Source organism: Lithobates pipiens, unplaced genomic scaffold (genome assembly GCF_037356315.1).
Source record: "Lithobates pipiens isolate NorthernLeopardFrog02 unplaced genomic scaffold, aLitPip1_a1.2 Scaffold_16, whole genome shotgun sequence".
In the NCBI taxonomy this organism is placed as follows: Eukaryota; Metazoa; Chordata; class Amphibia; order Anura; family Ranidae; genus Lithobates; species Lithobates pipiens.
In genome coordinates, this window is record NW_027507748.1 from 278,144,284 (window position 1) to 278,160,469 (window position 16,186).

Here is a 16,186-nt window from a genome sequence, read left to right on the forward strand (position 1 = left end):
GGTTCCCTCCCAAGTCCACAACAGACCCTTGTCCGAGCACGCTACCCGGCCGGCCAGGAAAGGGGGGGCGAGCGAGCGCCCCCCTCCTGAGCCGTGCCCTCAACATAGGGGGTGCCTTGGGGAAGGGGGGGTGCGCGGCCCCCCCACCCCAAAGCACCTTGTCCCCATGTTGATGAGGACAAGGGCCTCTTCCCGACAACCCTGGCCGTTGGTTGTCGGGGTCTGCGGGCGGGGGGCTTATCGGAATCCGGGAGACCCCTTTAATAAGGGGGCCCCCGGATACCGGACCCCCACCCTATGTGAATGAGTATGGGGTACAATGTACCCCTACCCATTCACCTGTAAAATAAAAGTACAAAAAAAACATAACACACGAGATAAAATACTTTATTGCACAGCTCCGGGGGTCTTCCGTCTTCGGGGGTCTTCTCGCCGGACTCCTCCGCTATCTTCTTGTAGCTCTTTTGCTAGCAGAGGAGTCCGGCTTCCTTCCTCGCCGCCGGCCTCTTCTTCCGACTTCGGGGGTCTTGTCCCCCTCTTCGGTTCTTCTGCCGGGCCACCGCGCCTTCTTATAGCTCTTTTACAGGCGGTGGCCCGGTCTTCTGTCGCCGCCGCCGCCGCCTTCCGTTCTTCTTCTTTTTCTTCTTTGTCTTCTCCAGGAGATGTTGACTCGACGATCTCTCCGGCCGCAATGCCAGGGACGCGCTGCGCTGCCACTTATATAGGGACAAGGGGCGGTGTCACATGGATTGTGAGCCTGGTACGGCTCAGGAGGGGGGGGCGCTCGCTCGCCCCCCCTTTCCTGGCCGGCCGGGTAGCGTGCTCGGACAAGGGTCTGTTGTGGACTTTGGGGGGACCCCACACAGTTTTTTTCGGTGTTGGGGGTCCCCTTTAAGTCCATACCAGGCGGCGGGGCCAGCGACGTCTCCTTCGCGGGCCCCGCCTACCTGGAGACCCGCTCGAAATGAGCGGACTTTTCTCCAGGCGGGAAATGTCCGCTCATTTCAAAAGTACGGCGGACTGGCACACACACGGCCGGATTGTCCGCCGAAATGCGAGTCCGGCGGGAAGATTGGAGTGCAACACGGCATTCTAAGTCCGCCGTACTTTCGGGTCAAAAAAGTATGCCGGAGGCTACACACGGGGGGATTGTTTGGCGGACTTGAGTTTGCCGGACTTTTCCACCGGATTGTTTGATCGTGTGTACGCGGCATAAGGTATACTGAAGTATAATTACAAGCATTTCATAAGTGTCAAAGGCTTTTATTGACAATTACATTAAGTTTATACAATTAGTCAATATTTGCGGTGTTGACCTTTATTTTTCAAGACCTCTGCAATTTGCCCTGGCATGCTGTCAATCAACTTCTGGGCCACATCCTGACTGATGGCAGCCCATTCTTGCATAATCAGTGCTTGGAGTTTGTCAGAATATATGTGTGTGTGTGTGTGAGTGTGTGTGTGTGTGTGTGTGTGTGTGTGCGCGCGCATGGGGGGGGGGTTGTTCTCGAGGGTTGACCACAGGTTCTCAATGGGATTACTGTAAGGTCCGGGGAGTTTCTTGGCCATGAATCCAAAATTTCAATGTTTTGTTCCCCAAGTTACCTTATGGCAAAGTGCTCCTTCATGCCGGAAAAGGCATTGTTTATCACTAAACTGTTCTTGGATGGTTGGGAGAAGTTGCTCTCGGAGGTTGTTTTTGCACCAATCTTTATTCATGGCTGTGTTCTTGGGCAAAATTGCGAGTGAATCCACTCCCTTGGCTGAGAAGCTACCTCACACCTGAATGGTCTCAGGATGCTTTACTGTTGGCATGACGCAAGACTGATGGTAGTGTAGCGGCCATAACCCATTGCAGGGCGGCCTTGACTGAATGGGCTTACCGATTACCTTCTCCTGGCCTGCTCCTCCGCGTCTAGGGGTTCCCAGTGTTGATACCCAACGACTTGTACACTGACACAGATGAAGTCCTTTTTAAAAGGTTTATTTTGCAGTAGAACTTTCAAAAACACAGTCTTTTAGGGAACAGAGGGCACGGGTGAAGAACTCAGGTACCTTGAACTGCAGGTTTAACACCCAGAGAGTAGCCACTCGCAGCTGGGCACTTCAAGGCTGAACAGATCTCTAGCCAGAAATCACGGCAGTCAGCACGTTGACTCAAAACTTGAACAATCAACTGAGAGTATACAGGAACCTTTTTCCAACCGTACCTGGAACGTTTCCCGCTTCCTTTGTGGTACTGGAAAAGTGTGAACTCGTCAATGTCATTCCCAACTCAGTAACCAGGCACTTCTCAGGATGCCACTTGCCGGCCCCCCTCCGAAGAGTCCTCCTCCGGTCACTTCCACGAGCTATGGTGTCCCTCAAAGCCGAGAGCACACCCGGACACTTTGAATCCTCCCTCAGTTACAGCGCCTCGGACCAGCAGGTTCCGAGACTCGGGAACGGACAGATCCCCACCCCAGACCAGACGGGTCTACCAGGGGCCACTGACAGGAAGATGTTGCGGGATGTCGAACACCCCGTGACCGGGACCCCTCACGGGGCTACTCCGGTCCTGGAACCAGAAAAGACCACATGGGTCCCATGAACAACTCCGGAACCCCGAACACGTGACCCACACCTGCTTAAGTACCCCCTTCCCAGACTCCTCAGTGGGCCCCGGCACTCCTGCTGATTGGCTCCGAGAGGGCCGATACCAAAACATCCAACCAGACTTGGTTCTAGCCTGTCATGTGCACCTCACCGCTCACATGACCAGACAGAACTTCTAAAAACAGCCTGGCCAGACTGGTGTTAGGCCTACCTATAATAATTAACCCTCTGAACCTTTATTGTCCTGAGGTCAAAAACTAAATTTACAATGCATGTGACATTTGATCCCAAATGTCATCCGCTACAGTAGCATTCATCCTTTTCTTCTCCGGACAAGGTTTTTCCGGATGCCCCACACAATCAGAAAGGGGATTCAACAGAGAAAGTGACTTTACCCTAGTCCTCAGCAGTCCAATCCTTCTTTGCTGCCCTTCTTGACACTAGGCCATCCTCCAAAAGTCTTTACCTCCCTGTGTGTGCAGAAGCCCACACACCTGTCTGCTGCCATTTGTGATCAAGCTCTGCACTGGTGATTCCCCCGAACCCACAGCTGAATCAACCATAGGAGATGGTTCTGGCACATGCAGGACTTTCTTGGGCGCCCGGAAGCCTTCTTCATAAATGCAGTGGAAATGTTTTTTATGGGATTAAGTTTATTTTCATGGCAAAGAGGGACTTTGTAATTAATTGCAATTCATTTGATCACTAATCATAACATTCTGGAATATAAGCGAATTGCCATTATTGGCATTATGAGGTAGTGGACTTTCTGAAAATTATTATTTGTGTCATTCTCAAAACTTTTGGCTATGGCTGTATACAGACAATGTAGACCTATACATTCACAACATTTGGAGCAAAAAGAACTGAGGACAATGACGAAAATGGATATGCGGCAGCCTATAAATTACAAGGATGGGCTTCTGTTATGAAAGTAATTATATAGCATTGGTAAAGAAATACTTGGCTGACTTGTTTGTTTGCATGTTTTTTCTGTCTGAATTATGTCTTTACCATTACAGTACCATGCTTGTCACAACTCCTGCACTAAATCACACTCTTCATGTGGAGCAGCAGTCATCTTTAGGATGTACCTGTTCATTATATGAAAGATAATGAAAAAGCAAGTCTCAGAGGCGCTGTCGTTTACTTGAGGCTATTTAAAATCTGCAACTACACATGCAGCACGCAGAATGAAAAAAATTTACATTTAAATGCTAAATATAATATCAAACAGTAGACAACACATATCTATTAAGAGCAGGAGCATTTGTCTGCCTAGATACCTGCTTTGCTGGCAGTTTACTGCATATGCCACATTTGGGGAAGTTATACACTTCAAACAAAAACAAATAAAATTTCCCAGCTCAACTTTGCAACCAGCCTGCAATAAACCAAATTGTCCTGTGCAACAGTTCACGTTAAAAACAGGGGTTTAGTTTGCACACATTTGCAAATACATGCGTAAGCTGCAGAGGTCGCAACAAGGCACCCCAGTATTATCTGCAGTCCTAACTCTGTACATTTTGAGAGTCTCCATAGTAGAAGTACATATATAGTAATGGATGAATTTAGGGTACGTTTGCCTGGAGGGAGCCCATCCCTCTTTAACCACTTGCTTACTGGGCACTTAAACACCCTTCCTGCCCAGACCAATTTTCAGCTTTCGGTGCTCTCACACTTTGAATGACAATTACTCAATCATGCAACACTGTACCCAAATGAATTTTTTGTCCTTTTATTCCCACAAATAGAGCTTTCTTTTGGTGGTATTTGATCACCTCTGGGGTTTTTATTTTTTGCGCTATAAATGAAAAAAGACCGAAAATTTTGAAAAAAAACGCATATTTCTTAGTTTCTGTGACAGAATTATGCAAATTATTAATTTTTCTTCATAAATTTTGGCCATAATTTATACTGCTACATATCTTTGGTAAAAATAACCCAAATTAGTGGATATTATTTGGTCTTTGTGAAAGTTAGAGAGTCTACAAGCTGTGGTGCGAATCGCACAAAATTGATCACATCTGATGTACTGGTGGCCTATCTCGCTTCTTGTGATCCGAACAAGTCAGGAAAGTACAAATATCCCCCAAATGACCCCTTTTTGGAAAGTAGACATTCCAAGGTATTTAGTAAGAGGCATGGTGAGCTTTTTGATGTTGTCATTTTTTTCCCACAATTCTTTGCAAAATTAAGATTGTTCATTTTTTTTTTCTCCACAAAATTTTCATTGTAATAGGTTATTTCTCTCACGTGGCATGTGTATACCACAAATGACACCCCCCAAAAAATTCTGCTACTCCTCCTGAGTATTACAATACCACATGTGTGGGACTTTTTCACAGCCTGGCCACATAGAGAGGCCCAACATGCAGGTAGCGCCATCATGTGTTCTAGGAACATAAATTACACATCTAACTTGTTGACTATTTATTACACTTTTGAAGCACCAGGACAATGACACGTGACACTGATGACAGATGGCACTGATACGTGGCAATGATGACACTTATACGTGGCACTGATGACACGTGGCACTGATGACAGATGGCACTAATATGTGGCACTGATGACAGATGGCACTAATATGTGGCACTGATGACATGTGGCACTTATACGTGGCACTGATGATACGTGGCACTAATACGTGGCACTGAAGACACGTGGCACTAATACGTGGCACTGATGACAGATGGCACTAATACGTGGCACTAATACGTGCCACCGATGACATATGGCACTAATACATGGCAACGATGACGCGTGACACTGATGACAGATGGCACTGATAAGTGGCATTGATGACACGTGACACTGACAACAGATGACACGTGACACTGACAGGTGGCACTGATGACAAATGGCACTGATACGTGGCACTGATGACAGATGGCACTAATACGTGGCACTGGTGACAGATGGCACTATGTGGCACTGATGACACGTGGCACTGATGACAGATGGCACTTACACGTGGCACTGATGACAGATGGCACTGGGGACAAATGGCACTGGGGGCAGGTGGCACTGGGGGCAGGTGGCACTGGGGGTGGATGGCACTGGGGGCAGGTAGCACTGGGGTGGATGGCACTGGGGTGGATGGCACTGGGGCGGATGGCACTGCTGGGGGAGGATGGCACTGCTGGGGGAGGATGGCACTTTTTTTTTTTACTTTTTTTTTTATCAACTCAAATGAGAACGGCTGCCGCTGCAGCCGTTCATCTCTCCCCTTTCACACTCTGTCTGTGTGAGGAGGGAGAGCGGCGCTGAGAGATGATCTCATATGTTTACATATGAGATCATCTCCCATTGGACACGCCGATCGCACTGTAAACGGCCGCTGTGATTGGCCGTTTACAGCGATCTGTGTTTGCCTGTCCCCGGGGGGACACGGCGAACACAGAACTTCCGCGATGCGCGCCCGCGGCGGCGCGCATTGCGGAAGTAAACATTAGGATGTCCAGGGACGGCCTCCCGGACGAAAGCGCCCGCTCTACGGCCGTCATTCGGCTATAGGGCGGGCGCGAGGTGGTTAAAGGCACAAAAGTGTTCAATGCGCGCCCCACCATCAAATAACCAACTGTACAAACAAACGGCAACTACCCCAACCTATACCTGGCTTTAACAACAAGGAGCACATATAAGGGCGATGCATGTCAAACAAAAACAAAGAAAAATTCCCATCTCAACTTACCAACCAGCCTGCAACAAATCGAATTGTCTTGTCCAACAGTTTGTGTTAAAAACAGGGGTTTAGTTTGCACACATTTGCAAATACATTTTTAACCACTTGCCGACCAGTGCACGACGATGTATGTCGACAGAATGGCACGGGCAGGCAAATGGCTGTACAATGTACGTCCCTTTAAATTTGCCGCCCTGCCATCGGGAGCGCGCCGCTGGCGGCGCTCTCCAGCGCTGGTTGGGACCCCCGTGAGTCCGGTCGCGGGACCCGCGGACTCGAACGCCGCGGGCATCCCCGCGATCGTCTCACGGAGCGGCCGAATGAAGAAATGCCGTTGTAAACAACATTTCTCCATTCTGCCTAGCAACTAGTGACGCTGATCTCTGCTCCATGTGATTGGAGCAGAGATCAGTGTTCACTAAATGAAAGCCCAACCCCCCCACAGTTAGTAACACACCCCTAGGAACACTTAACCCCTACACTGCCACCCACTGGTTAACCCCTTCACTGCCAGTGTCATTTACACAGGAATCATTGCATTTATATAGCAGTGATTACTGTATAAATGACAATGGTCCCAAAAATGTGTCAAAAATGTCCGATGGGTCCCCCACAATGTCGAAGTCACAATAAAAATCGCTGATCGCCGCCATTACTAGTAAAAAAAAAATAATAAAAAATTATTAATAAAAATGCTATAAAACTATCCCTATTTTGTAAACGCTATAACTTTTGCGCAAACCAATCAATAATCGCTTATTGCGATTTTTTTACCAAAAATATGTAGAAGAATACGTATCAGCCTAAACTGAGGGAAATTTTTTTTTATATATATATTTGGGGGATATTTATTATAACAAAAAGTAAAAAATAATGCGTTTTTTTTCAAAATTGTCGCTCTATTTTTGTTTATAGCGCAAAAAATAAAAACTGCAGGGGTGATCAAATACCACCAAAAGAAAGCTCTATTTGTGAGAAAAAAGGACGTCAATTTTGTTTGGGAGCCACGTCGCACCACCGTGCAATTGTCAGTTAAAGCGACGCAGTGCCGAATCGCAAAAAGTGGTCTGGTCTTTGACCAGCAAAATGGTCCGGTCTGAAAGTGGTTAAGCTGCAGAGGCCGTGACAAGGCACTCCAGTATTATCTGAAGTCTATAAATTTTGAGAGCCTCCATAGTAGAAGCATATATATAGTAATGGATAGATTGATGGCAGGTTTGCCTGGAGGGAGCCCACCCCTCTTTAATTGGTTGCCGCCCGCCCACCGTCAAATGACGGTGAGGCGGTGCGGCTCTCGTTCTGGGATGACATCATATGACGGCGTCCCAGAACAGCTGTGGGGGTGTGCAGAGCGGCTATCACGGCTGCGCTGTGTTGCTAAGATGCCGCACTATCCGTTCTCTGTAAAGAGCCTCGTCCACGGCTCTTTGACCGTGTGATCGCCTGTGTCCAATCCCAGCCGGTCACATGTAAACAAGGAAGTCTGGATAATCTGAGCTCCTCGTCTCACACTGACAGACTGTGTGGTGAGGAGTGCCGATCAGCGGCATCTCCACACAGGGGGAAATGCAGGAATGTAATCAGGGCACTGATCATCAGTGCCCTGATTACAGTATAGTAAAACAGTGTCACCATACAGTGCCCACCAGTTCCCACCAATGCCAACAATCAGTGCCCACCAGTGGCAGCAATCAGTGCCCACAAGTGCCACCAATCAGTGTCCATTAGTGATGCCAGTCTGTGCTGGCAATCAGTGCAGCCTATCAGTGCTGCCCATCACTGCTGTCGATCAATGTTCATCAGTGTTGCCCATCAGTGCCATCCATCAATGCCCATCAGTGCCCATCAGTACCGACTATCCATGCCGCCTATCAGTGCCCACCAGTGCTGCCTATCAGTGCTCATCAGTGCTGCCTATTAGTGCCCATCAGTGCCAACTAACAGTGCCCATCAGTGCCACCTATCAGTGCTCATCAGTGCCATATATTAGTGCCACCTATCATAAACCCATAAGTGCAGCATATTAGTGCCTCTTCATCAGTGCCACCACATCAGTGCCCAAAAGTGCCGCCTCATCAGCGTCCAAAAGTGCCACCTCATCAATGCCCACCAGTTCAGCCTATCAGTGCCCATCAGTGCCACCTCATCAGCGCACATCAGTGAAGGTGAAAAATTACTTAGTTACAAAATTTTCTGCCAGAAAAAAGTAAAAAACATTTTTTTTCAAAATGTTTGGTCTTTTTTTTTTTGTAAAAAATAAAAAACCCAGCAGTGAATAATACCACAAAAAGAAAGCTCTATTTGTGTTAAGAAAATTATAAAAAATTTGTTTGGGTACAGTGTAGCATGACCGCACAATTGTCATTCAAATTGCGACAGCGCTGAAAGCTGAAAATGTCTTGGGCAGGGAGGGGGTGTAAGTGCCTGGTAGGCAAGTGGTTAAAGGCATGGGGGAGGGGGCAATGGACATCTTTGCTGCCATTGTGCTATTTGGTAGGTGTCCAGTGCGCCCCTGTGCCTTTAAGGAGGGGTGGGCTCCCTCCAGGCAGACCCTACTATGTGTACTGTAATCTCTGTTAGGCACCTACCACACGCTATACTGCATCGGGGGATCCCCTAATTTAGCAATGGTGGATCACAGGTGCAAGAAAGCTGCAACAAAAGGGTTAAATATTATGCGTTTTTCAGATGGCCTACAGGAAACTCAAAACACTGATCAGGGTGATAGCTGTTCCATTGTCCTAGAGCAATGTACCGTTATGACATGGCTCCCCTCATCTGACTCTAGATCTCTCTCAGGCAGCAAACTGTTCAGGAACCAGAAGCAAAAACTCCTTCACTTGAGGATATTATGGAGTGGAGACTGCAGAGGATTTTCCTTCCCTTGCATTTTATGAGGTACAAGCGATGGCATCAAGCCAAATGCCCTCCACTGTGGACATATTATTTGATGCGGTGCACACTGGTCTTTGCCTAACAGAAGCTGAGTCTCCACTGCCAGAACAAGCCATTATGAACAATAAAAGACTAAGTCAAGAAAGACTTTTCCCATACATGCACAGATTGTGTATTTTATGAGGACTGGCTTAACCTTAAAAGAATATTAACTCATGCTAAGCTTTTTGGTGAGATTTATTCTATGGAAAAGGAGTTTAGGAAGAAATTGGGCTATTCTGGTAGTGGTTCCTGTCATTTCAGTTCTTAATAAATATCTTACAGTTCCTATTAAAGTGATAATAAACCCTTACATAAGACCACTTGACTAGCATCAGGTGAAACACAGTGATAAAGCAAATCCTCCTACATAAGTTATACCTGTTTATCTGCAGCCTTCTCTACACCAGAGCAGTTCAAAATGCACAGATCAAAGGATATTACTCTGCTTGCAGATGGCAGGGGGCAGGGATCTGACATCATAATACCATCCAAATCATTCTGTCTTACTCCCAAAAGCTCCTGCTCCCTAACTCCCTTGTCAGTTCCTCTCATGCTCGCCTCCAAGACTTCTTCCAAGCCTCTCTCATCCTATGGCACTCCCTACCCCAATCTGTCTGACTATCTCCTACTCCACTGTTCACTTTTGGAAGATCCCTGAAAAACCCTTCTCTTCAGAGAAGCCTATCCTGCCTCCACCTAACAACTGTACTTTTACTTTCTCTGTCAGCTCATTTCCCACAGTTACTACATTTTGTATCTCTTGATGCTCCCACCTAGATTGTAAGCTCTAACAGGCAGGGCACTCAGATTCCTACTGTATTGTATTTTAACTGTATTGTCTGCCCTCAAGTTGTAAAGCGATGCATAAACTGTTGATGCTATATAAATCCAATATAATAATAATAATAATAATACTCTATCAATTGTATTTTGGTCTTTCTTTAGTCTGGTCTTAACCGGTGTTTGGCCCTTAGCACAATCATGTGACAGGTTTCTGCCTTATCTATTCTATTCCAGAAACTCCTTGCCTTGCAACCCCTTATCAAGCCTTTTCTTAAGGGAATTGCTCATATTATTTTCCAAATTCGGCTTTCTGTATCACTTTGGAATCTCAACTTGATGAGATCTGTTCTTCAGAGACCTCCCTTCCAAACAATTAAAGATATTCCGTTAGAAGACCTAACTTATACAGATGCCTTCCTGTTCACCTTTAAATCTGTTAGGAGTGTGCCTGAGTAGGCAGCTCTTACTTCTAGAGCCTTTTCTTGTTTTGCCCAGGGAAAAGGTGGTTTTGAGACCAAAACCTTCCTTTATCCCTAAGGTGGTCTCTTCATTCCACCTTGTTGAGGACATTGTCCTCCTTTCTCTCAGTCCTGCTCCAAAACATGACAAGGAATTGCCATACATTGCTTGGATGTAGTCAGGACTTTTAGGGTCAACTTGTCATGGCCTCTGCTAATAAAATTGACTTCCTCTTTGTTCTGTCTTAGATTATATCCTGCTTCCCAATCCCCAATTGCCACATGGATCATACAATTTATTTTCAGAGCTTATTATTTCCTCCTTTCTGCATCAGAGCTCATATTGCAAGGACCCCACCTGGTTCTCCGTGCACATGTTCTTCAAGTACTACCGAATGGATGGTCAGGGTTTGGCTGAAATGAACTTTGGCTACAAAGTGCTTCAAATTGTTATCTGAGTGTTTTTTGGTTCTTTACAAATGTTTCTTTTGTGAGCATGTTGGCAGTTCTGTTTTGCTATGTTGTTGCTCAACATTCAGTGTATTGCTTTGGACGTCCCATGGTCTATGAATACAAATCCCATTTAATTTTCTGTATAGTTAAGATAAAAGAAATTTCGACTTACCTATAAATTCTTTATCTTGGAGTACAGTACAGGATACAGTCCCCTCCCCTCCGAGTCCTGATCACTCCTTTTTGCCCGCTAAAAAACTGACCCTAGCAATTTTTAAGTCAATTTCCAATCGCCTGAAGATAGCCAGCATATAAACGGTAATCTATAAGTCCTGTGTCTTGTACTGTACTGTACTACAAGATGTTACATTTTTGACCTTGAGTTTAGTTATACTTTAAGTGTTGGAGCCAAACTTGAGACAAAATTATCTGTGTTTCTTTGGAGAGTACATGGAAGGGCTCATGACAGGTTTTTATTGCGGTCTTTGTCCTTATTATGGCGATTTCCAGACTTCCTGTTAGGAAGTGAAAGCTTTCTATGGGGTATACAGACAAAAACAAAGACACATTTTGAGTAGATAAGGGAAGAACATTTGGCAATGATTCCATTGATGACTGCCTTTGTGTCCTAGTAGAAACTGCACATCTACTGCACAAATAAAAGGAAAATCTCAGCAATGGAATCACAGACAGAAAAAAAAAAACTCACAAAAGTGTTAAGTGTTTTGGAGGTGCCTTAGTGTAGTGTTAATGCCTAATACTAAGCGGTATGGTCAAAGCCCTTGTCAGGCTTTGACCATACCATGGTGTTGGATTTTGTTTTGCTCCAGAGATGTACTTTATAAATCCCCATTATTCAGATGTTTTAGAGCTTGTTCACATGTGAAGTTACCACTACCACCTTAAGCTGTAGAGGCAGCGTCTGGGGCAAGAATTCCTGTATACCTCCCGACACTTTGAACATTAATTTGTACAGGTTTGTATACCCCATATTACTATATAGTATTGTCACTCAAAGTTTGAGAAAATACACGTACTTCTTTGGATTGTGTGTTTTTGGTGCCTATAGATTTCAATGGGTACTTTCACTCAGGTGTATGTGCATTAATCTCCCAGTAACTACTTTTCAATGTATACATATGAATCCACTTGTTACCATTTTCCAAAATATAAAGATTTACCCCTCAATGTTCATTATATTTGTAATAACCACTCAGTGACCAGCCTCAACTACACGTGCATTAAATACTCTATTCTTCAAGTGTGTGATTTTGATACACTGTAGAAGTGTTGAAACCTCTGTCAGATTTTAATTGTGGCTGGAGAATCACCCTCTCTATTGCCTCGTTCCATAGAGAGGATCAGTTTGGTTCGGTATGGTACCCTATTTTGAATGTTTCCATTATGAAAGCGGCCCATGCAACCGAACCATACCACACCATTCAGGGTCCTGCTTCAGATACGGGGCCATAGAAAATGGTACGGTACTGTTAGGGCCAAGCTACTGGCATCACACAATACATTCCACTGATTGACGTGGGCATTGACTTTTTTAATGTCCACCAAAGGCATTTTTTCTAAACCCCGTATGGCCCTGGTGGTCCGACTTGCAGTGGAAACACTCCCCTGAATAGGCTGGACCATTCGAACCCTTCCAAACTGTACCGACCCGAACCATTCTGCTCAGTGGAAATGAGGCATATTTGACCTGAGAGTTCTTATCAGGGACATAAAGTGAAAATTTACAGTTCTCATCCGTACAGGAGATGGGAGAACATCTGTTCCAGTGACAGCTGCCTAAGAGAAGATATGAGAGCAAATACAATAAAAAAAAGGAGGGGGGGGGGGGTCTCTCAACTCCAAGCCACACTTTTGCTAATATAGGCAGGGCAACGCAGCAGGTTCAGTAAATTGTGACTCTCCTCCCTTATGCCTTCACTCCCCCACTGCTTTGTTGGCGGTCAAGAGTTAAAATGAAATACCATGTTGTGGGCAGGGCCACTCGAATGTGGGGGTACCGTTTGTTGTACATGTGCTCACCAATGCCAGGGACCGTGGTCATGTGAAAGGCAAACATATTGTGGTTCCCGGACTTACAGATGAGCCGTGTCACTATGTGCAGCAATAAAAGTACAGAGTTCCTCTGAAAAGTGCTGTCCTATGTCAATACTCATTGTTGCCTGATGTATGTTGCATTTAGGAGGGACATCGCTGGGTCCGTTCCCTCTCCACCAGTCCAACAAACCTCTGTTACCTCACTCCCAGTAACTAAATGGGGCCCCGCCGTGCAATTAGCGCAGACCTCATGCATGCGCTTGTTAACTCCTACCTTCCCATACCAAGTGGCTCATAAAAGTGCTTCAGTTTAGAAATTGAATCTCAATTGTGAGATCAGAAGAAGGACTGGTTGGGCTCAGAATATATACGGAGGATGAGTGTTGGAAGCGAGGGGGAGGATGTGGCAGGTGGTGTTGGATCGCATTTCAAAATTGCTAATCTCTCTCAGCTTTATTTGATATGTGCTTCATTTGACTTTAATTGAGAAATCGAAGAGACCAGGTAGAAAAAAGTGGGCTGAACAATGAATGCAGTCAATCAGCTGCTGACAGATGTGGGTGCCGGCTGCCAGAATACAGTAGCCAACAACTGGATTTCTTCCATTAGCCAGGATCTATGAATATCTTTACATGATTGGCCAGCTTTAAAAGTCATCCTTTTGACATGATGCTGATTCTGGTGATATTGGGGTTGGAGGCTGATTACTGATGTACATTCCACGAAAATAAGGTGAAGCCGTAATCACTTTGAATACCAAATCCTATACAGTGGAAAACAGGAATCTTTGCAGATGATTACAGTACACAAAGCACCACTTAGCTAAGTGAACATTTATTTTGTAAAACAAACTGACTTTTACTCTTTAGTACCTCAATCGCATTGCTTTCAGTTTGGTTATAATATACTGATTATTTAAAGTGAACCTGAACTCCAAAGGAAATATTTGCTGTGAATTTGGAACAAGTAGAAGTGTTAAATTTGCCTGAGTAGTATTCTGGAATTTTATTGAATTGTTCTGAAATTACTCTTGAAAAAAGCAGTGAACTTCCTTCTATGTGAGTGTGCCTAGGCACTCCTGTGCCTGCAGCATTCCCGAAGAACAAGGTCTAAGGTGATGATGTCACTGCCTTACTGCTCATCATTCTTCTTGCTGGAGGCTAGGCAGAGGAAGTCCATAATGGAGAAAATATCAGCTTCAGCGACATCACAGGCAATAGTGGTAACAATTTTTTTGCCCTCTATTTTTGCCTTTTTTGGGGGCGCAGTTTCTATTTATCAGTTACTTTTTAATGTGATTCTAAAGGTTGTAAAATAAAAAAACAAAAAACAAACTTGATAAAGATATACTTACCTGCCCCGTGCAGTGATTTTGCACAGGACAGCCCCGATCCGATCCTCTTCTTTTTGGGTCCCCAGCTGGTGGTCCTGGCTCCACCCCCCTGCCAAGTTCCCCAAATAGAAAGCCTCTTGCTTCTGAGCTGCGCTCCTGTGAATGGACGTTGTCCATTCATACACAAAGCAGGGCTCAGCCCCACCCTCATTCTCTCCTCATTGGTTCACTGGCTGTGATTGACAGCAGCAAGAGCCAATTGCTCCTGCTGCTGTATGAGTCAATGCGAAGAAAGAGTCCTGTGAAAGCTGCTGGATCGAGATGGGGCTCAGGCAAGTATAAGAGGGGGGCTGGGGACATTAGAAAGCATTAAGGTAAAAAACCTTCTGCCTTTAGAACCACTTTAACCAATCATATTTTATGTTATTGTAGCTATTAAGTGTTGTAATTTCCAATCTCCAAGAATGAAATGGTATATTTTGATATTAAAAACTTGTCTACCAAAGGACATTTATAAACAACATGGTAGACTGAGTGTTAAAGCAAGTTCACGGCAAGTGCAAAAAAATTAAAAAAATTGCTCAGGTAGGCAAATGGTTACACCAATAAAGTTTTTATTGTACCTTCCAATCCAAATTTAGAAAACTGTGCAGGACGTTTTGTAACATTTGTGACCATTTTATTGTATGGTTAGTCTACACGTGACTTTTCGACATAGTTTTGACGGATTTCCTCTGAAACGGACTTGCCTACACACGATCACACCAAAGTCTGATCATTTAACGCCATTAAATTACAACCGGACTAGAAAAATGAAGTTCAATAGCCAGTAGCCAATAGCTGCCCTTGCGTCGTTGTAGGCCCGTTGGACCTGCATACAGACGAGCAGTTTTCTTGATAGGAACTGGTTCCAGCGGAAAGATTTGAAACATGTTCTATTTCTAAAGTCCGTCAGATTTTTCGACAGAAAAGGTCCGATGAAGCCCATACACCAGGGATATGTAATTAGCGGACCTCCAGCTGTTGCAGAACTATAAGTCCCATGAGGCATAGCAAGACTCTGACAGCCACAAGCATGACACCCAGAGGCAGAGGCATGATGGGACTTGTAGCTTTGCAACAGCTGGAGGTCCGCTAATTGCATATCCCTGCCATACACGATCAAATTGTCCGACGGATTCGTCCCATCGGAACTTTGCTGTTGAAAAGTCCAGTCATGTGTACATAACTCTCAAATCTGCCTAGAGCTATTTAAAACTTTTCATTGTATAAATTCAGCGTTTTGTTTATACAATCTCATCCAATAAATGCACTTATTATCCTATATGAGCCCACACATGCTAAAGATTTAAGAACAGTTCTAAATGTAAAAGATTTAGTTCCAGGTTTATGAAACATGCAGGCATTTGTTAGTTTATAATAATTATTACTATATTTGTATCATTTATGCTCCAATATACCCAATAACACCCGCTATATAGTAGCTCTTTCATCTTTATTTTACTACTAAGTATAAAACAGCGCAGAGAAGATGACTAATTTATAGCTTCACATCAAAACCGACAGACAAAATAATAACAGTCAATAAAATTTGTGTGATAGACTTTAATTAGATATGAGGAATTTACCAAAAACATCTTTAATTGACTTTAATGCTGTCATAAAAATTCCCACGGGTCCCACATAAAAAATTCCATATAATTTGTCTGTATAGCGGTTTTTCTTTCATTGTAGTTCTTAGTAAGATATCTGCATTGACACATAGCCAACTTCATTGCCCATTGGTCAGTCTGAAATCAGAAGCACTCCTAGGTCCTATATGTTCCTAAATTAGTTAGAAGCCCAACACCCAGACATGAGTACCAGCATATTATTTTAAGACTG

General features: G+C 44.7%; 1 protein-coding gene across 2 annotated transcripts in view; it reads left to right on the plus strand.

Annotated features, from left to right (window-relative positions):
* Positions 1-16,186, plus strand: part of LAD1 (ladinin 1) — a 108,853-nt gene that overhangs the window by 34,643 nt on the left and 58,024 nt on the right. The window contains exon 1 of one of the 2 annotated variants that reach the window (XM_077481477.1): positions 9,120-9,181. The exons of the other annotated variant lie outside the window; for it this stretch is intronic. Within the exon in view, the coding sequence (XP_077337603.1) occupies positions 9,135-9,181 (47 nt within the window). The 5' untranslated portion in view covers positions 9,120-9,134. Of the gene's footprint in view, positions 1-9,119; positions 9,182-16,186 lie in introns of those variants that run through there. 2 annotated transcript variants of the gene reach the window in all.